At 36.1% G+C, this 22769-nt stretch overlaps 1 protein-coding gene across 1 annotated transcript in view; it reads left to right on the top strand.

Moving 5' to 3' along the window:
* Positions 1-14115, top strand: part of RP2 (RP2 activator of ARL3 GTPase) — a 50347-nt gene extending 36232 nt beyond the window's left edge. The window contains exons 4-5 of the mRNA XM_082864237.1: positions 12114-12199; positions 13578-14115. Coding sequence (XP_082720363.1) covers positions 12114-12199; positions 13578-13661 — 170 coding nt within the window. The 3' untranslated portion in view covers positions 13662-14115. The remainder of the gene's footprint in view (positions 1-12113; positions 12200-13577) is intronic.
* The last annotated feature ends 8654 nt before the right edge of the window (positions 14116-22769 follow it).

The following is a 22769-nucleotide window of genomic DNA, read 5'->3' on the forward strand; positions in this document are numbered from 1 at the left end:
TGTGGGCTCCAGAGCATGCAGGCTCAGTAGTTGCGGCATGCAGGCTCTCTAGTTTTGGCACACAGGCTCAGTAGTTGTGGTGCTCAGGCTCAGTTGCCCTGCAGCATGTGGGATCTTAGTTCCCCGACCAGGGGTTGAACCCACATCACTTGCATTGAAAGGTGGATTCTTAACTGCTGGACCACCAGGGAAGTCCCTGTTGATTTTTTATCACACATGATGTTGAATTTTGTTGAATGCTTTTTCTGTATTTATTGAGATGGTCGTGTTTTTTTATTATTGAGTCATTTAATCTGGTAAGTGACTTTTGTTAATTTTGAATGTTGAACCAACCTTGTATTCCTGAGATGCACCCCACTGATCACGATGTTTTATCCCTTTAATATATTGCTGGATTCAAGTTGCTAATATTTTATTGTAGATTTTTACATCTTTGTCCATGAAGCATATTGGTTTGTGGTTTTCTTTTCTTGTAGTATCTTTCTCTGGCTTTGATATTAGTGTAATGCTGGCCTCATAAAATGAGTTGAGAAGTATCCTCCTTCTTCTGTGATCTTGGAGAGATTATAGAGAATTAGTATCATTTCTTCCTTAAATGTCTGGTAGAATTTGCCAGTGAAACCCATCTGGGCCTGAAGACTTGGGGGAAAGATTTTTAGCCATACATTTTATTTATTTATTACATAGAGAGCTCTTTAAGATATATTTGTCTTCTTGGGTGAATTTTGATAGTTTTTGTCTTTCAGGGAATTGTTTCATTTCATCTGAGTTATCAAATTTATAGGTGTAGAGTTTATAGTATTTCCTTATTATTAATGTATGTAGGATCAGTAGTGATGTCCTTCTTATACTCCTTTTGGTGGTTTGAGGCCTCTCCCTCTCCGATTAGCCTCGATAGAGGTTTATCACTTTATTGATAATTTCAAAGAAGCAGCTTTTTGTTTTATTGATTTTCTCTATTGTTTTTCTCTTTTCAGTTTCATTGGTTTCTGCTCTAATATTTATTTCCTTCCTTTCATTTGCTTTGGGTTTAATTTGCTCTTCTTTCTCTAGTTTCTTAAGGTTTAAGTTTGGGTTACTGATTTCTTCTTTTCTAATAGAGTGATACTCGTTATTCACAGTAGGTCTGTTCTATAAAGTTGCTGTGAACACTGAATCAGTGAGTACTGAATTGCTACTCCTAGGAGAAATGCAGGGCTAGGTTCCTGCAAGTCTCTGGTCACAACATTTCTTTCAACCAATCAGTATAACCTTGTTGTATGTGTGCTTTTGTTTAAAGACACCTCATTTAGATATGTTTTTGATTCATTAACATTGAACGCACAGCCAGCAGCACTGTAACTTGTGCCTGAATGAAGCTTATCTAACAGACATTTTCTTTGTAAGGCACATCACAGGTTTCCTAAGCTTGGGAACATTAGACTGTACTTGAGCACTACATTTGAAGGCCATTTTAAACACTGATATTACCAACAAAAAGTATAAAAATGTGGCACTAGATGGACTGTGAAAAGGCCACTTGTTTACAGAATGAATGCTGAAACAAGAAAGCAGAGCATCACTTTGTTCAAATTCACCTGGAAACATGCATGTCAGGCAGCTCATATTTTTTGCCACTTTGTGTGTGTCCATGAATGACCATGAAAAGACAAGTATTGATTTTCAGTAAAATATTTTACCTATTTGGTAAAATAAATTTTACCAAGTAAGCAATTAGCAAATAAGGAATCCACAAATAATGAGGATTGACTGTATATGTATTTTGTGTTAGAAATTTTCCTTTAAATGCTGCTTTAGCTGCATTCTGCCAATTTTGATATGATGTATTTTCATTTAATTCAGGGTTTGGCAAAGTATGGCCTACTGTACGTTTTTTAAATGAAGTTTTATCAGAGCATAGCCACACTCATTCTTTTATTTATTATGTTTTGCTGCTATTGCACTGTAACAGCAGAGATGATTAGTTGTGACAGACATTGTATGGCTCACTAAGCCTAAAATATTTCCCATCTGGCCCTTTACAGAAAAAGTGTGCTGACCCCTGATGTAGTAGTTTCCCTTGAGACTTTTCACTTGATCCATGGATAATTTAGAAGTATAATGTTTAATTTCCAAACATTTGGGAGATTGTCCAGATGTGTTTCTATTACTGATTTCTAGATTAATGCTGTTATGGTCTGAAAACACACATTGTATGATTTCTATTTTATTTAATAAGTTAAGGCTTGTTTTCTGGAACAGAATATAGTCTATCTTGGTGAATAATCTATGTGCAGGTGAGAAGAATATATAATCTGCTTTTCTTTGCTGAAATGTTCTATAAATGTCCACTAAGTCGGTTTGGTTGATAGCGTTATTTAGGTCATCTATATCCTTACTGATTTTCTGCCTACTTGCTCTATGAATTAGAGGAGTGTCAAAGTCTTCAACTGTAATTGTAGATTCGTCTATTTCTTTTTTCAGACTCTATCAGATTTTGCCTTGTGAATTTTGAAACTCTGTCGTTAGGTGCATACACATCTAGGATTATGTCTTCTTGAAGAATCCTTTATTATTATGTAATGTCCCTCTTTGTCTCTGATAATCTTCCTTGTTCTAAAATCTGCTTTGTCTGAAATACAGCTACTCCACCTTTTGTTTGGTTGTTAGTGTTTCATCATAAAGCTTTGTCCCTTTTCTTTGAACTTATCAAAGTCTGTGTGTCTAAAGTGAATTTTTTGTAGACAGCATATAGTTGGTTCTTGCTTTTCAATCCAATTTGACAGTCTCTGTCTTTTTTTTTTTTTTTTTTTTTGGCTGCCTTGGGTCTTCATTGCTGCCCCCGAGCTTTCTCTAGTTGCAGTGAGCAAGCGTTACTCTTCGTTGCGGTACACGGGCTTCTCATTGCAGTGGCTTCTCTTGTTGCTGAGCATGGGCTCTAGGCACGCGGGCTTCAGTAGTTGTGGCTCGCAGGCTCAGTAGTTGTGGCTTGTGGGCTCTAGAGTGCAGGCTCAGTAGTTGTGGTGCACGGGCTTAGTTGCTCCGCGGCACGTGGGATCTTCCCGGACCAGGACTTGAACCTGTACCCCCTGCATTGGTAGGCAGATTCTTAACCACTGCACCACCAGGGAAGTCTGTGTTTAACTGGTGTGTTTGCACCATTCATATTGAAAGGGATTGATATCGTTGGATCAATATCTACCATCTTGCTAGCTGCTTTCTGTTCCATTTGTTCTTTGTTTTTTGTTACCTCTTTTTCTGTTTAATTGGGTATTTTTTAATGATTCCATTTTACCTCCCCTAGTGACTTAGTATTTATACCTCTTTTCCTAAATCTTATTTAATGGTCACCTTTGGTTTTACAGTATACATATTTAAATAATTTGAGTCCACCTTATAATAATATTATACCACATCACCTGTAGTATATAAGGACCTAATAACATCATATTCTCAAATCTTCCTTCCCATCCTTGTGTCACTATTATATATTTTACTATTACATATGCTATAAACACCTAATGCATTGTTCACACTATTACTTTAAACTGTCAGTTATTTTTAGAAAAATTAAAAATAAGAAAAATATAGACATATTACTGGAGGTTTTAGAGCATATGAATGCCATGGTCCCTTTAAAATGTAGCTTTTATCATTCTGGTTACTCTAAGGGAGAAACAGAGAGACCAGCTGGGAGGCTGTTGCTGTAACCTAATTGAGACGTGACAGTGACTTGTTCCAAGGTCATGTTAAATAACACAGAAGAGTTCATTAGATAGGATATCCAGAAATCTTTTTCGTTTACTTCGAAGTCTCACAATTTTTTCATGACAGTTCAAATATTTAGATTTAAGGCTACTGCAAGCTATTTGATAAGACAGTCACATTAAAACAGTAAAAACATGACCAGTGATCTTGTTGACCTCATAATTCAGTTTGAAATAGTCACTTGAAGTAAGCACTTTGAAGTAACTGTAGTCCTCATCATTAGATAGAGAGACAAATAGAACTGCTTAAAAAGCGCATTGTTGGTGGTGTAGATTTTTTAAAATTTAGGGTCCACACATGTTAATCAAAACTGATGCACTTGTCCACCTTTTTTGTTGATGTTTCTTTGTTGGCAAATTAAGTCACTTATTGGAAGCTCTTCATATCCTATTCAAAGGATAGCAACCAAGTTACATACTTGGGTAATTCTACCAAAATTGTATTTCTGAATTCTAGATTATATTGTCTTTGTAGAATACAGGAACTTTCAGTAATAAATATCTGACTTTAAAAGATATATCTACTGTATTTCTTTTAGTGATCCTGAATAAAAGCATATTCCATTCTACCTTAATTCAAACTTTCTACTCTCTGCAAAACTGGAAACCCTACATTATCAGATTTTTCTTTTTAGTTCATATTTATTCGGTTTGAAATGCTTTCTAAACTCTTTTTTTGCAAATTTCCAAATGTACTGTTTCTACTCAGAAGTAGCTTCCAATGACCCCATGTGTACCCATCCCCCAGTTTTATCAACCTTTTGCCATACTTTAAAAAATAATCTATATATTCTCCTTTTTGCTAAAATATTTTAATCAAATTTTGATATGTCTTGTCATTTCATCCCTAAATATTTCAGTATGTGTCTTAAACAAAGTGAAATTAAAAATGAATGCTTTCTAATAACAGTTTTATTAAGGTATATTTTATATACCATAAGATTATACCATAACAATTTGACAGCTACATAAATGTTTTCTTAAGTGGGGTGTATTATCACGTCTAACATGGTTAACAATGTCTTAATATCATCAACTAACTAGTTCATGTTCAAATTTCCCTAATTGTCTAACAACATTCTTTATGTATTTTTATAGTTAATTTGATCCAGATCTAAAACTGGCCCACTCACTCACTGTATGTGGTTGTTTTGTATCTTATATCGCTCTTAACCAGAAACAGGTGTTCCCCCTCCCCTGTTTGTTTCGTGCCTTCGTCTTGTAAAAGAAATGTGGTCAGTTGTCCTGTAGTATGCATGGGTTTGTTTAATTTGTTCCTCTATAGTTCTTGTAGATTAGAAGTTAAATCAAAGCCTTGTTTACACTCAGGTTTAGTCTTTTGGGGGAAATATTTCACAGGTGGTACTATTTCCTATTATGAGAAGGCACATAGTATTTGATTGTTGTACTTCTAGTGATGCCAATATTGTTAGGCTCAGGTGGTGACAGTCTTTTTATTGTAGAGTTTCCTGTCAGTCTTCCCTATGGGATGCTAAAGCCATTGATGATTGTTGCCTGATCCAGTTATTTTATTAGGAGTTTCAAAATGATCATTTTCAAATTGTGTCATTACCTCTGCATTTATTAATAGATGTTAACAGAACTTCTCGTACACTGAGCTGTTTGGCTAACTTGAAATATGCTTCATATCAGAAAAGCAGAGTAAATAAAGGAGAAATAATTAAGCATCGATTTTCCGAGTAAAAAGTCAGTGCCCTAGCAACCTATAGTGGTGTCCAGTGAACACCTCTTCTGAATATCATTATGAGCTCATGACTTTATATATTCAGTATGTTTCGATAACTTGCAGGCATTATTCCTTCTGATCTCACCATGTCTCATCTTTGGTCTCTTCTGAATATCATTATGAGCTCATGATTTTATATATTCAGTATGTTTCGAATATCTGAATATCTGTCTCTTCTGAATATCATTATGAGCTCATGACTTTATATATTCAGTATGTTTCGATAACTTGCAGGCATTATTCCTTCTGATCTCACCATGTCTCATCTTTGGTCATTAGGAGCCTCTTCAAGCTGGCTCCTATATCCTTTTGATAAAACCCTATTGGCCTTTGATAGCCTCATTGCTTTTTGGCTCAACATGATATTCGAGGTTGATCTTACCCATTTCTTGCCCCAGACATAGAATCATCCATTTTTCTGAGAAAATATTCCCCAGTTACCTTCTTTTCTTTACTCAGTACCCATCTTGATCTATATACTGTGATACTGCAAAACTCATACGTTAACTCGTTCTCTGTATCTAATTGTACAGTCGACTGTATATATCCTGCCTTTTCTATATTTGTTGTCTGTATTAAATCACAAGCCTTTTCTCTCCTTCTTGTGCCTTGTTCTGTGGCACATGACTACATTCACCTTAGTATTTCATTCCTTAATACTTCATTTTTCTCTCTTGTTCCATATTGTTTAATAGATTTATGTCTTTTTTTGAATTTTATTTTATTTATTTTTTTATACAGCAGGTTCTTATTAGTCATCAGTTTTATACAGATCAGTGTATACATGTCAATCCCAATCGCCCAATTCATCACACCACCACCACCACCACCCTGCCACTTTCCCCCCTTGGTGTCCATATGTTTCTTCTCCACATCTGTGTCTCAATTTCTGCCCTGCAAACTGGTTCATCTGTACCATTTTTCTAGGTTCCATATATATGCGTTAATATACGATATTTGTTTTTCTCTTTCTGACTTACTTCACTCTGTATGACAGTCTCTAAATCCATCCACATCTCAATAAATGACTCAATTTCATTCCTTTTTATGGCTGAGTAATATTCCATTGTATATATGTACCACATCTTCTTTATCCATTGGTCTCTCGATAGGCATTTAGGTTGCTTCCATGACCTGCCTACTGTAAATAGTGCTGCAATGAACATTGGGGTGCATGTGTCTTTTTGAATTATGGTTTTCTCTGGGTATATGCCCAGTAGTGGGATTGCTGGATCATATGGTAATTCTATTTTTAGTTTTTTAAAGAACCTCCATACTGTTCTCCATAGTGGGTGTATCAACTTACATTCCCACCAACAGTGCAAGAGGGTTCCCTTTTCTCCACACCCTCTCCAGCATTTGTTGTTTGTAGATTTTCTGATGATGCCCATTCTACCTGGTGTGAGGTGATACCTCATTGTAGTTTTGCTTTGCATTTCTCTAATAATTAGTGATGTTGAGCAGCTTTTCATGTGCTTCTCGGCCATCTGTATGTCTTCTTTGGAGAAATGTCTATTTAGGTCTTCTGCCCATTTTTGGATTGGGTTGTTTGTTTTTTTGATATTGAGCTGCATGAGCTGTTTATATATTTTGGAGATTAATCCTTTGTCCGTCGATTCATTTGCAAATATTTTCTCCTATTCTGAGGGTTGTCTTTTCGTCTTGTTTATGGTTTCCTTTGCTGTGCAAAAGCTTTGAAGTTTCATTAGGTCCCATTTGTTTATTTGTGTTTTTATTTCCATTACTCTAGGAGGTGGATCAAAAAAGATCTTGCTGTGATTTATGTCAAAGAGTGTTCTTCCTATGTTTTCCTCTAAGAGTTTTATAGTGTCCAGTCTTACATTTAGGTCCCTAATCCATTTTGAGTTTATTTTTGCATATGGTGTTAGAGAGTGTTCTAATTTCATTCTTTTACATGTAGCTGCCCAGTTTTCCCAGCACCACTTACTGAAGAGACTGTCTTTTCTCCATCGTATTTCCTTGCCTCCTTTGTCATAGATTAGTTGACCATAGGTGTGTGGGTTTATCTCTGGGCCTTCTATCTTGTTCCATTGATCTATGTTTCTGTTTTTGTGCCAGTACCATATTGTGTTGATTACTGTAGCTTTGTAATATAGTCTGAAGTCAGGGAGTGTGATTCCTCCAGCTCCGTTTTTTTCCCTCAAGACTGCTTTGGCTATTCGGGTTCTTTTGTGTCTCCATACAAATTTTAAGACTTTTTGTTCTAGTTCCGAAAAAAATGCCATTGGTAATTTGATACGGATTGCCTTTAATCTGTAGATTGCTTTGGGTAGTATAGTCATTTTCACAATATTGATTCTTCCAATCCAAGAACATGGTATATCTCTCCATCTGTTGGTATCATCTTTAATTTCTTTCATCAGTGTCCTATAGTTTTCTGCATACAGGTCTTTTGTCTCCCTAGGTAGGTTTATTCCTGGGTATTTTATTCTTTTTGTTGCAATGGTAAATGGGAGTGTTTCCTTAATTTCTCTTTCAGATTTTTCATCATTAGTATATACGAATGCAAGAGATTTCTGTGCATTAATTTTGTATCCTGCTACTTTACCAAATTCATTGATTAGCTCTAGTAGTTTTCTGGTGGCATCTTTAGGATTCTCTATGTATAGTATCATGTCATCTGCAAACAGTGACAGTTTTACTTCTTCTTTTCCAATTTGTATTCCTTTTATTTCTTTTTCTTCTCTGATTGCCATGGCTAGGACTTCCAAAACTATGTTGAATAATAGTGCTAAGAGTGGACATCCTTGTCTTGTTCCTGATCTTAGAGGAAATGCTTTCATTTTTTCACCATTGACAGTGATGTTTGCTGTGGGTTTGTCATATATGGCCTTTATTATGTTGAGGTAGGTTCCCTCTATGCCCAGTTTCTGGAGAGTTTTTATCATAAATGGGTGTTGAATTTTGTCAAAAGCTTTTTCTGCATCTATTGAGATGATCATGGTTTTTATTCTTCAATTTGTTAATATGGTGTATCACATTCATTGATTAGCGTATATTGTGTATATTGAAGAATCCTTGCATCCCTGGGATAAATCCCACTTGATCATGGTGTATGATCCTTTTAATGTGTTGTTGGATTCTGTTTGCTAGTATTTTGTTGAGAATTTTTGCATGTATATTCATCAGTGATACTGGTCTGTAATTTTCTTCTTTTGTAGTATCTTTGTCTGGTTTTAGTATCAGGGTGATGGTGGCCTCATAGAATGAGTTTAGGAGTGTTCCTTCCTCCTCAGTTTTTTGGAAGAGTTTGAGAAGGATGGGTGTTAGCTCTTCCCTAAATGTTTGATAGAATTCACCTGCGAAGCCGTCTGGTCCTGGAATTTTGTTGGTTGGAATATTTTTAATCCCAGTTTCAATTTCATTACTTGTGATTGGCCTGTTCATATTTTCTATTTCTTCCTGGTTCAGGCTTGGAAGGTTATACCTTTCTAAGAATGTGTCCATTTCTTCCAGGTTCTCCATTTTATTGGCATAGAGTTGCTTGTAGTATTCTCTTAGGATGCTTTGTATTTCTGCGGTGTCCATTGTAACTTCCTAATTTTCATTTGTAATTTTATTGATTTGAGTCCTCTCCCTCTTTTTCACATGAGTCTGGCTAATGGTTTATCAATTTTGTTTATCTTCTCAAAGAACCAGCTTTTAGTTTTATTGATCTTTGCTATTATTTTCTTTGTTTCTATTTCATTTATTTCTGCTCTGATCTTTATGATTTCTTTCCTTCTACTAATTTTGGGTTTTGTTTGTTCTTCTTTCTCTAGTTCCTTTAGGTGTAAGGTTGTATTGTTTATTTGAGATTTTTCTTGTTTCTTGAGGTAGGCTTGTATTGCTATAAGCTTCCCTCTTAGAACTGCTCTTGCTGCATCCCATAGGTTTTGTATCGTCGTATTTTCATTGTCATTTGTCTCTGGGTATTTTTTGATTTCCTCTTTTGTTTCTTCAGTGATCTCTTGGTTATTTAGTAACGTATTGTTTAGCCTCCATGTGTTTGTGTTTTTTACTTTTTTTCCCTGTAATTCATTTCTAATCTCATAGCATTGTGGTCAGAAAAGATGCTTGATACGATTTCACTTTTCTTAAATTTACTGAGGCTTGATTTGTGACGCAAGATGTGTTCTATCCTGGAGAATGTTCCATGTGCACCTGAGAAAAAAGTGTAATCTGCTGTTTTTGGATGGAATGTCCTATAAATATCAATTAAATCTATCTGATCTATTGTGTCATTTAAAGCTTGTGTTTCCTTATTAATTTTCTGTTTGGATGATCTGTCCATTGGTGTAAGTGAGGTGTTAGAGTCCCCCACTATTATTGTGTTCCTGTTGATTTCCTCTTTTATAGCTGTTAGCAGTTGCCTTAGGTATTGAGGTGCTCCCATGTTGGGTGCATATATATTTATAATTGTTATATCTTCTTCTTGGATTAATCCCTTGATCATTATGTAGTGTCCTTCCTTGTCTCTTGTAACATTCTTTATTTTAAAGTCTATTTTATCTGATATGAGTATTGCTACTCCAGCTTTCTTTTGATTTCCATTTGCATGGAATATCTTTTTCCATCCCCTCACTTTCAGTCTGTATGTGTCCCTAGGTCTGAAGTATATCTCTTGTAGACAGCATATATATGGGTCTTGTTTTTGTATCCATTCAGCAAGCCTGTGTCTTTGGTTGGAGCATTTAATCCATTCATGTTTAAGGTAATTATCGATATGTATGTTCCTATGACCATTTTCTTAATTGTTTTGGGTTTGTTTTTGTAGGTCCTTTTCTTCTCTTGTGTTTCCCACTTACAGAAGTTCCTTTAGCATTCGTTGTAGAGCTGGTTTGGTATTGCTGAATTCTCTTAGCTTTTGCTTGTTTGTAAAGCTTTTGATTTCTCCATCGAATCTGAATGAGATCCTTGCTAGGTAGAGTAATCTTGGTTGTAGGTTCTTCCCTTTCATCACTTTAAGTATATCATGCCACTCCCTTCTGGCTTGTAGAGTTTCTGCTGAGAAATCAGCTGTTAACCTTATGGGAGTTCCCTTATATATCATTTGTCGTTTTTCCCTTGCTGCTTTCAATAGTTTTTCTTTGTCTTTAATTTTTGCCAATTTGATTACTATGTGTCTCGGCGTGTTTCTCCTTGGGTTTATCCTGCCTGGGACTCTCTGCGCTTCCTGGACTTGGGTGGCTTTTTCCTTTCCCATGTTACGGAAGTTTTCAACTATAATCTCTTCAAAGATTTTCTCAGGTTCTTTCTCTCTCTCTTCTCCTTCTGGGACCCCTATAATGCGAATGTTGTTGCTTTTAATGTTGTCCCAGAGGTCTCTTAGGCTGTTTTCATTTCTTTTCATTCTTTTTTCTTTATTATGTTCTGCAGCAGTGAATTCCACCATTCTGTCTTCCAGGTCACTTATCCGTTCTTCTGCCTCAGTTATTCTGCTATTGATTCCTTCTAGTGTAGTTTTATTTTCAGTTATTGTATTGTTCATCTCGGTTTGTTTGTTCTTTAATTCTTCTAGGTCTTTGTTAAACATTTCTTGCATCTTCTCAATCTTTGCCTCCATTCTTTTTCCGAGGTCCTGTATCATCTTCATTATCATTATTCTGAATTCTTTTTCTGGAAGGTTGCCTATCTCCACTTCATTTAGTTGTTTTTCTGGGGTTTTATCTTGTTCCTTCATCTAGTAAATAGCCCTCTGCATTTTCATCTTGTCTATCTTTCTGTGAATGTGGCTTTTGTTCCACAGGCTGCAGGATTCTAGATTTATGTCTTTTTAAAGAAATTTGTAATTTCCTGGAGGTCAGGACTTCTCCTTTACTGAAGGAGATAAAAAGCAAATCTATTAGGAATATAGTGATAGTGGAAAAAATTTTAATTGAATTGAAAGGCTTGTTTTGTTTGGCTCCCTTACAGCCATGTTTGCCAACAGTTTGACACCGGTAGTTCCAATGCTACATTTAAATCCAAGGCAAACTGAATCACGAATCTTTGTACCAGAATTTAAAGTACAGGTGGTTTAAAAGTAATCAAATTAAGTATGGGAAAGGAGGCACAAATATTCTGTTCAGAGAATTAAAAAATAAAACTTGGTCGTTGGTTCTAGAATGTAGTATTATGGCACATTCAAGAAAAATACTTTCAGATGGTCATTACTTTTGGTGCCTGGCCTCAATTCCTACTTGGCTTAGCTTCATTATTGGTGGCCCAGAACTTGGCTGGTAAGTAGGAGAGTTGGAAGCAAGACTGGCTGCCTAGCAAAATGATTTGAATAGCTTCTGATCTTATTTGTCATTTATCAACTATTTTTTTGTACTTTCTATGGTTTTCGTAGAAGTATGAATACCAGAAAAGCCAGACTATTTACAACACTTAAAAATGTGACACTAGTCCTATAATGGCACTGAAGCTACTTGTCATGTGATGAGACTGTATGTTAATTTGTTTTATGATTAGAGTAGGAAGTAGCTGAAGTGACATGTCCCATCTGTCTATTCCCTTCTTTCTTTTCTCTTACCCCCAAAGAAGATGCTAAAGATTCTTCAGGGAAGAATAAAAAGATTAATTTGAGAATAGATTTATATTCATGTTAAGACAACACTTCTTGGGTTTGCTTATAGGTCCTGTTATTGCCTTGGAGTTCAATGGAGATGGCGCTGTAGAAGGATGTCAACTTATTGTCAATGAGATATTCAGTGGGACCAAGGTACAAGATTTTATTGACTGTATTTCATTCAAACCCTTCCTTTCCTTTCTTTTTCCTTACAATGAAATAGTATTTTCAGCACATCATGATTTTTAGAATTTATGGTAAATAATTGGGAAGTAAGCTTTGGTTTTTCCTTGCCAAACTAAAATTTTAATAGCTTAAAAATTTACAAAGTAAGTATCTACTTATTAAAAACCTTCAATAATACATGTTTCTAAAGTAAAATGTCTCACCAAATGTCTCTTCAAGTTCTTCCTTTTTTAAAAGTAGTGATATGTTGAAAATGTTATATCTCTAAGATTGTATACTTTAGATGGACAGTCCTATTGCCCAGTGTTCATTTTCATTTGCTTCAGTAATACTTGATCAAAACTTGAACTTGAGCTATATCTAGAAATCACTACATGTAGGTATTTTCTAGATATGGTTGATGAGGTTGCTGTATCTGAAAATTTCAAACTTAAACAACTTAATATAGCTTAAAAACCAAACATTATAAGAGGACTAAATGAGTATATATAACTGGGTTTTTTTGATAAATATCTGAGAGGAAATTTTTGATTTTGTAGTCTGATTTGGCTTATGGTCCCTTGAATTTGCATAATTCAGAGTACTTTGTCTTTTGTCTCATTTTATCATCACAACAGTACTAAGGGAGAGGGCAAATCAGATTGAATAGAAAAGGAAACAGAGAGAAAATGGTTATATGATTTGGAGTTTTTAGATCTGAATGAGTTAAAGATTATCTAATCCAACTTTCTGATTTTACATATGTGGAAACTGAGCCCAGAGAGGTTTATTAAATTGTTAGCATCATACAACTGGTTTATGATAAAGCTAAATAGAACCCAGGTCTCCTCTAATTTCTGGCTGACATTTATAAAAGCTGTTTTTGAAGGGTTCTATTGAGTACTGCTTTGTTGATGTTTGGAAAATAGTTAATTTAAAATTAGTAATATATCTTTAGCAGCTTTGAAAAAGATAATCTCAAGTGTTCCTTCTCAGCCTATTGAGATTCTTATTTAGAAAATAGAAGAAATTAAGAGTTCTTTAAATAAACCTCTTTATTCGTAGCTTTCATAATATTGACTGTTACATATTTTAAAAACTGAAATTCCAAGTGTAATAAAATACAACTTAAGTATTATGAAAGCAAAGATCTTAATTATATCTTAAGTGCTTTTAAAAAAGCTCAATTACATCATAGCTTTTGAAACTATATTACGTGAATTCTACAGAAAATCCACAAATATTATAAATGATGTACTTGAATTTCTTTTAAATAGCAAGCCTGTGACTGTTCTGTGAAGAATGTGGGCTTTGGAATTTGGGGATTACTAGCATGTATTTTTTGTCTCTTTTATGTTTAACATAGATGTTTGTATCAGAAAGCAAGGATGCGGCACCTGGAGATGTAGACAGCTTCTACAACTTTGCTGATATACAAATGGGAATATGAAGTGCGATGTGGAACAAGGACTTGATTTTAAGCCCTTTTCAGTTTGTGTATTAGCAATGGTTTTTTTTTTACTGATGCTAAAATTGTTAAAGTCATTTTAAAATAAATTTTTGAATACTGCATCATTTACTTGAGTTTCAAAAAGAGTTCATTTTAAATTAAGTAGTTTTAATCAGCTTAAAAAACATTTAACCCAGTTCAGTGAGCTTGTAGGTTTTGTTTCTCTGCATATGATACTGTTATTAGAAAATAGAAGTGGCTAACAGTTCATGATTTTAGTCCTAATTAAATGTTCTTGCAAATCTCTAATTTACACTTTCCTCAGTACTCCATAATATTTGAGAATATATTCCATTGCTTATTTTCTTTTTTAATTTAGAAGGATTCGTTACTAGCAGATCGGTTAGAATGAACCTATGTGCATTTTTTTCATGTATATACATCTAGTTAAATATTTGCTTCCTAATTGCATAATATGGCAAATGAAATTTTGTATACAGAGTTGACATAATACTTCGTAAATTAAGATTTTTAAATTAATAGGTATTTGATAACCAGTTTTGCAAGTAACTCTACTAACTGATGTTGGTATAGCTGTTTAAAGACTACTTTGTGAGTAGTATGATTATTTGAATAAATTCCACATTGTTTAGTTTTTGAATACAACTGCTAGATGACTCTTCTGCTTCCTGGTAAGAAAAGGTGTATGCAACACTGAAACTATAGAAGCCCAATCACCAGCAGTTCAAAAAGGTGATCACTGTTTTATCAGCTCTTATGAGCTATTAAAATTAAAACAAAGCCTTGCAACATTTAGGTAAGAAATACTTAAGCATAGTGATAAGCTATGCAGATTATTAAAAAGCTAGATAAATTTGATTTTAATTAGATATCCCACTTCTATCAATCAATGTTCAAGTATGATAAAATTATTTTGGTTGCTTTAAAACATTATTTTCCAGATCAACCTGACCGTAATAATTTACCATGGGGCAGGGGAGAGCTACTTGTTTAAAAATCCACATTCTTGGACCAATCCTTAGGCAAATCGTTCAGTGCCCAGGGGAAACTCTGTTTTAAGGGGTTTGTTGTAACGTAAGGTAATCAGAAGATCTTGATAGGCTGATCTTGTGAGAAGGGACTGAACCTGCCATCTACACCACACAGAGCAGCTAATCAGAAGTTAGCTTTCATAGGTCTATTTTTAAAAGGAACCTTAAATTTAACTATGTTTTGATAAAACTAAAGCTGAAAATAATCACTTATAAAAATTCCTCTTATGATTGTTACTAACAATGTATTTTCGTGTTTAAACTGAAAATATTTTTGTGGATATTTTCAGATTCATTTACAACTATTGCATTGAATTGTGTATCGATGTTCAGAAATAATACATTAAAAGACTTTTCACTTTAAATTAATGAGTAATATTGACCACCTACCCTGTGCCTCACCTTGTATTAGCATTGTATCATTTCAGTCTTCTACAAGAGCATTCTATTCTACATAACCTATCCTTTAAATCAAAATGAATTCGTAAGATACAAATAAAAATCGGTGATGGGTTTAATATAATTTTTATCATAATTTACAAATGAGCTTTGCCAAGTAGTAGTCAGAGGACATTAATTTTTCTCATAGGTAAGCTAAATTAAACATATTCTTATCATAATTACATTATTAAATCCCATTATTCACAGTTTAAAAAAATCACAGTACTTTGTTTTTCAAAAATATAATACAATGTTATACAACGCTGTAAATTGAGTTCTTTATTTTACCTATGGTATTTTAGCAAAAACTCAGGAATATTACATATAAGGGAGATGTTAATTTAAAATTTTCCACTAAATTTAGTATCTATTAACCAAAGCCTAAAATTTTATACTCTTCAGTTAGATAAGAGCTTTTACCCAAGTTTAATTTGTCTTTCAGGACAGTTCTTTGCTTCTGAATGTTTGAAAAGATTTTTTAAAAATAAGTAGTGCTACGGTTGTTGTTTTTATCATTCTAAACCTTGATTGTAATTAGAGTATTCTACATTTCATTTCTGAATAGCTTTTGAATTCATGAAAAAAGAATTAGCAATGAAAACTTAGTAATTTTATTAAGATATACATGTTTAGACATTATATTAGCTTATTTCTCTTGTGTTAATAGTACTGCTATTTTTGCTTCTGTATATTTATATCTAGCTTTTGTATGTAATTTATCTAGTGTTTATAAAATGTGATTTGTAATAAATATTGTTAAAATGAAAATGAATTAACACTAATTTTTGAAGAGCACTTCTATAACATATATTTACTCATACGTGTACCAAAATATGATCATGACACAAATTTTTTAATGATAAAAGTAAAATAAATGGTCTAATCTGTCTTATGTTAATGATAAATGAACTGTATGCCATGTTGTGTGTACAAAGCACTCTGGAGAAATGCAAAGGAAGTAGAAAACCTGTTTTAATCTAAGGAATTTCCAATATCATGCTCCCTTTGTTAAAAGATACGTTTTGCTATGATTGAATACTTACTAAGATTAGGCATCTTTTTCTTCCATATTTAAGAAAATAGTGAATTGTTTGTGACATACTTTCAGGTTTATACAAATGGACCTTATTTTTGAATTGCTACCAAATTTATCAGCCTTTGTACCCAATTTCTCCCTCTCCCAGCCCATAAATCAGAGAAACTGCAGATTGGTTAGTTTTAAAAATAACATTTATTATCATTATTTCTATGTATAAAGCTTCTACATGTATATTTAGAGCATTTGGGGGAAAAAAACAGAACTGTGCAAGATAGTAGCAAAAATTACTTCCTACTTATTGGATAATTCTTGCTGTGCTGAGTTTAAATTTTTTCTCATTTTTATTTTCATTTTATATTTGTGTGAGTTATGATTTTATCTTTTTTTTTAACATCTTTATTGGAGTATAATTGCTTTACAATGGTGTGTTAGTTTCTGCTGTATAACAAAGTGAATCAGCAATACATATACATCTATCCCCATATCTCCTCCCTCTTGCATCTCCCTCCCACCCTCCCTATCCCACCCCTCTAGGTGGTCACAAAGCACTGTGTTTTTCTCATTTAAAAGGGACATATTTAGGGACTTCCCTGGTGATCCAGTGGTTAAGAGTCCGTGCTCCCAATGCAGGGGCCACGGGTTGGATCCCTGGTCAGGGAACTAAGATCCTGCATGCTGTGTGGTGCGGCCAAATAAATAAATAAATAATAGAAGGGTCATATTTAACTCTGTTTTACATAGGAAGAGAAGATACTGTAATTAAGGTATGATTACTCCTTCAAAATCCATTCCAGAAAATATTTTATCCTTTAAAAGTGTAACACTAAAAAAAGCCACATTTCCGCAGTGGTTGAGAGTCCGCCTGCCGATGCAGGGGACACAGGTTCGTGCCCCAGTTCGGGAAGATCCCACATGCCGCAGAGCGGCTGGGCCCGTGAGCCATGGCCGCTGAGCCTGGGCGTCCGGAGCCTGTGCTCCGCAACGGGAGAGGCCACAACAGTGAGAGGCCCACATACCGGTTAAAAAACAAAAAAACAAAACAAACAAACAAACAAAAAAAAGCCACATTTCATTTGAATTTTAGTAATGAAAACTTTTTTTGTGAAAATGGAGGCATTCACCATTGACTTGGTTTTCTTTTTTGGTCGAGTGTTTGAAGAGGGTGGCAATCGGTCCTACTCAGCTGGGGAGGCAGTAAACCTTTATACTACTTCATCTCTCTCCTTTGACATTTGTGACATTTTGGCTTTTAGTGGCAAACTCCAGCAAGATGTTCAGAAGCAGCGTTTTTTTTCCTTTTCTAGTGTTTTGGTGCTTTCCTGGTCAGGGCAGGTTCTTACCTATAAATAGATGTTGAGGGAGCAGGCTCACAGGTAGCAGGGAGCCCCCAGCATCCTTCTCTCGGCTCTGATCCTCCCTCTGGGGTCTGCCTTCCCCATTTCAGTTTAATCTGTCCACTAGTAATTGGACTAATGAAAAGTAACTTGTAAGTGGCGACAAGTAATTAACTGATGTTTGTAAAGTGCCTTGAAATGGTGCTTTATGGATGTTAAGTATTACTGTGCTCAGCAAAGTAGTATGGTGATCTTTTAAAGTAGTTCAGTTGTGAAGCCATACACCCACCTACAAATAGGCAACTGAATAAGAGAAAACACATATAAGAGGCTGTTAAGACTTAAGTGCTGTTCTCTTATTGATTGATGTACTTTCATTTGTCAATTGTAGGTCAGCTTGTTAGGCTCATTAATAGAACCTTTTATATTATTTCACCCTAACTTCTAAACTGAGCATATATTAAGTGATTTTAAAATTTATCCCAGGACTTCCCTGGCTGTCCAGTGGTTAAGACTCCTTGCTTCCACTGCAGGGGGCACGGGTTTGATCCCTGGTCGAGGAACTAAGATCCTGCATGCCGTGTGGTGTGGCGAAAAAAAAAAAATTATCTCATTAGAGCCATCTAGTTTTAGGACTGTGAAGTGTATGGACATTTTCAGTCCCTCATTTTACAGATGATAAATTTGAGGGTCAGAAAATTTAGATGGCCTGTCCAACTCAAACCATAATCACTGAACTACAGTGTAGACCTCTTGACTTTTCCCCTGCAATCACCCGGAGAACCAAGGCTCAGCTCATCAGGCTCCTTCTTTACGAAGCCTTTTCTAACTCTCACAAAGGTGCAGCCCCTCTTTGATGCTTACACAGTCCTCTGTATAGATTTCCTGTAACACTTTATTCTATTTCTTTAGCCATTCCTCCCTTGCTACTCAAAGTGTGGCCTGTAGACCGTCAGCATCAGCATCACCTAGAGTTTGTTAGAGTATCAGGCCCCATTCCAGATTTGTTGAATAAGCCTGTCAACTGAAGAAAAATGTACAGCCTAAAAGTTGCAAGTCATATTTTATTCAGACTCTAATCCAAAAAGATATATGCACCCCTATGTTCATAGCAGCACTATTCGCAATAGCCAAGACGTGGAAACAACCTAAATGTCCATCGACAGATGGATAAAGAAAATGTGGTACATATATACAATGGAATACTACTCAGCTATAAAAAAGAATGAAATAATGCCAGCTGCAGCAACATGGTGGACCTGGAGGGCATTATGCAAAGTGAAATAAGTCAGACAGAGAAAGACAAATACCATATGATATCACTTATATGTGGAATCCAAAATGTGACAGAAATGAACCTCTCTGTGAAACAGAACAGACTCACGGACATAGAGAACAGACTTGTGGTTGTCAAGGGGAGAGGATTGGGGGAGGGATGGAGTGGGAGGTTGGTGTTAGCAGATGTAAGCTTTTATATATAGAATGGATCAACAACAAGGTCCTACTGTATAGCACAGAGACCTATATTCGGTATCCTATGAAAAACCATAATGGAAAAGAATATTAAGAAAAAGAATATATATATATATATGTTTTATTCAGGGACCTTACTGAGAACTATAGCCTGGGAGACAGCCTCTCAGATAGCTCTGAGGAACTGCCCCAAAGAGGTAAGGGAGGAGCCAGGATATATAGGAGTTTTTGCTTGGAAAACAAACATAGTCGAACATCAAAAGATTACCGCTAATCACAAAAAGCAGACATCCTAAGTTAATGGTTTTAGTCCTTTTCTATATATGGGAAGATCCAAGAGTCTGGTCTCATAGAAATCATTCCTTAGATATGCATCTCAACTATCTAGGGCCTGTATCCTGTTTTTCTACATCCTGAATTCCCCCAGGGGGCACCATGGGGCAGGGGGCAGCTGCAGTGGTTGCTGGCTTGATGGTGGACAGCATTGTTTACTGAAATGTCAGGCAACATTTTCTGTCTGCAAGCTTCTACCTTTTAACAAGGTGTTCAGGGGATTCAATATATACATTAAAGTTGGAGAAGCTCTGTCCTAGACTGTTAGTTCCTCAAGCACTAAAATCAAGGCTCAGAAACCTTTGTATTCATAGAGAGTAGCTTAGGGTCCAGTAATTTGATCTATATTTAATAAATATTTTTGACTGAATGACATAATCCAGTGCTTCATTCTACTCTATCAGATTTTAGTTTTTTTCTGTAATTCCTCTCTTCATGTACTCTCCTTGATTGGCTTTGGAATAAAAACATTCTACAGTATTTACTTCCCGCCCCCCCCCCAGTTTTGTGCTGAAATAGTAAACAGGGTCTCTGCCCACTGAGGCTCCTGGAGAGCTTTAAGAACATCAGTGGTATGCATTGGAAACAGAGAAGAGCACAGCAGTTTCTGACTTAAATTTTCTTCTGATGTGTTTTCTTATTCAAGTTTGTTTTATTCAATGAGGAAATGTGTTGCATAAGCCAGAGTGGTGCTTTGTTGATGCTGGGGCTGAGTTAAAGTAAAACAGCAGTCAGCTACTTGCTTTGGGCTTGTGGGGAAAGTTAGTCATTTAGTCCCTCTCAGATGTTATCCTCCCTCTTTATCTCTTGACATCTTTCCACTTGGAGAGTTTAGGGATGAGCTTGGCCATCATCATCAATAGAGCATGTGCAGGATTGTCCAGGGAAGTGGGGGAGGAGACTAGTAACCCTGAGTCTCCTTTCTCCTAAAGACCAGCATTATCATAACAGGTAAGTGGTAGAGCTGGGGTTTAAATGGCTGTCTGTTAACCACTATTCCAGAGAGAGGGGCATATCAAAATTACTTGTGGGTGTTTTTCAAAATACATATGGCCCTTCAAGCAGTTAGAAAGCCTAAACAAGGGGGCTGTACAAAGCATTAAAGGTGGGGGAAGAAGATCAAAGATGGGCAGAGAAACAACATTCGAGTAGCAAAAAACAAAGATCTCTATGTACTGTGGACAAAAAATGTTGCCTGCCATTAAGCCATCAGGCACTGCAGCCCCCCACCCAGTGGTGTACCCTCAGGGGAATTCAGATGGAGAAAAACAGGATACTGGCCCTAGATAGTTAAGATGCATATCAAAGGAATAATTTCGATGAGCCCAGACTCTTGTATCTTCCCATACATAGAAGAGCACTAATATCATTCACTGGAGATGTCTTTTTTGTGTGTGATTAGCAAAAATCTTTTGATGTTCGACTACATTTTTTTTTTTTTGCAAAAACTCCTATATATCCTGGCCCCTCCCTTACCTCTTCAGGACAGTTCCTTAGAGCTATCTGAGAGGCTGTCTCCTGGGCTATAGTCCTCTCTCAGTAAGGTCCCCAAATAAAACATAAGTCACAACGTTTAGGTTGTGGGCTTTTCTTCAGTGGGCAGTACTGATAAGGAGTAATGTTACTTGTAGGTTACAAAACCAAGGTCTACAACAGTGTACCCCCTGTGCTACCTTATGCGTAAGAAAAGGGGAGATAATAAGTACATGTATATATATGCTTAATTTTGCATAAAGGACCACTGAAAGGACAAATAAACCAATAAAAGTTGCCCACAGGAGGCAAGAGAAACCAAGGGGGATGGGGTCAGAAGTGGGAATGAGATTCCTAAATGTATACCTTTTTACAGCTTTGATTTTTGAACTTTGTAAATATATTATCTGTTTTTAGATCCAAGTTGGGGGTAAAGAAGCAGAAAGAAGGTGCTTAGAGAGTAAAAGAGAAAAAGAATAAGAATAGAAAAAAATCATCGGAATACTTTTTCCAAAGACAAGTTGGTGATTTTTTTACTTGGGATGGAATTCAGGGAAAGCAAAGAAAAGTTAATACCCAGAGATGGCTGGAAAGAGACAACCTATACCTTAGACCAGACCTGGATCCTGATAGAAAAGATGTGTCCTGAGTGACCAAGAGAGTTGAGGAAGAATCCAACTTGATGAAGGGATAGGAACTGAGTAACTGTCAAGTCAGTGGCACTTCTCCTATTGCTATTCATGTGTATTACAACCCCCTTTATACTGTGTGTGTCAATGCCACTTACATTTCAGAAGAGTGCCTCTAAATCCTCTCGTCAAGATCCATAGGTTGTTGTTATTTTTGTTTGTTTTTTGGGAGGGTTTGTTATTGTTGTTTTTTGTTTTTTTGGCCACACCACGTGGCTTGTGGGGTCTTAGTTCCCCAAACGCGGCCCTTGGCAGTGAAAGCGCAGGATCCCAACCACTGGACCACCAGGGAATTCCCTGTTTGTCTTTTAATCACACTTTGTTCCCTGTAGCATTTTTCACTGATAATCATTGCCTTGTTCTTTAAAATGTCTCCCACCTTGGTTCCTGTGATAATGAATGCAGTTATCCACCATCCACGAATTCACTGAGCACTGCTTCTTGGGCCAGGCACTGTGCTAGACTCAGTTTTTCCTACTTCTTTGAGACTTAGTCTCTTTGTTTAGCTCTTCATTTCTTTTTTTTTTTCTCTCTGCCCTTCCTTTTCCCTCTTCCACCTCAGCTGTTATCATGGTACAAGGGTCAGTCGTGAATCCTCCGCTTTGATCTCTGTGTCCTTTCCTTTAGGTCCATGAACCCTTCTCACAGCTTCAACCAGCACCGCTAAGGACAGCCATTTATCTGGCTGCTGTTGCTCAATCTTCAGCTCTACCAAATATCTTCACCCAAGTAGTTAAATTTTAATTGTTCTCCTGGTCTCACCATGTAGTACACTGAACTCATCACATTCCTCCTTCCCAGATGGTCTCCCTGTCCTGGCACCCTTGCTTCCATTGATGACACGAAATTATCTCAGTTATACCACTGACATTTTGGGGTCATCTTAGAATGTTCTTCCCCCCACCCACCCCACCCCTTGCTAGGAAGCTCTTAACTAGCCCTGTTGTTGAAATGTTTCTCTTCTCCATCCTTTCCTTTGCATGCCCATACTTATCAACCGAATGTAGGCACATGGTTGCTACATTGGCCTCCTCACTAGGACCCCTACTTAAGATCTCTGCTCGCTTCCTCTCACGCATCCCATACACTGCAGGGTTTTGCTCTGCATAGTAGTTAAGAGCGTAACTTTTGGGGGTGTTTTTGTTATCATTAATCTCGCATCATCTTGTGTGATGCACAGTTGACAAGCTAGATTGTCAACTTCTGGAGTAATCCAAATGATGAACACCTTCGTTCTTAAGTCTGGGACCACTTTCTTTTTTTTAATGATATCT

The sequence above is a fragment of the Leucopleurus acutus genome (assembly GCF_964270905.1).
Source record: "Leucopleurus acutus genome assembly, chromosome: X".
NCBI lineage: Eukaryota > Metazoa > Chordata > Mammalia > Artiodactyla > Delphinidae > Leucopleurus > Leucopleurus acutus.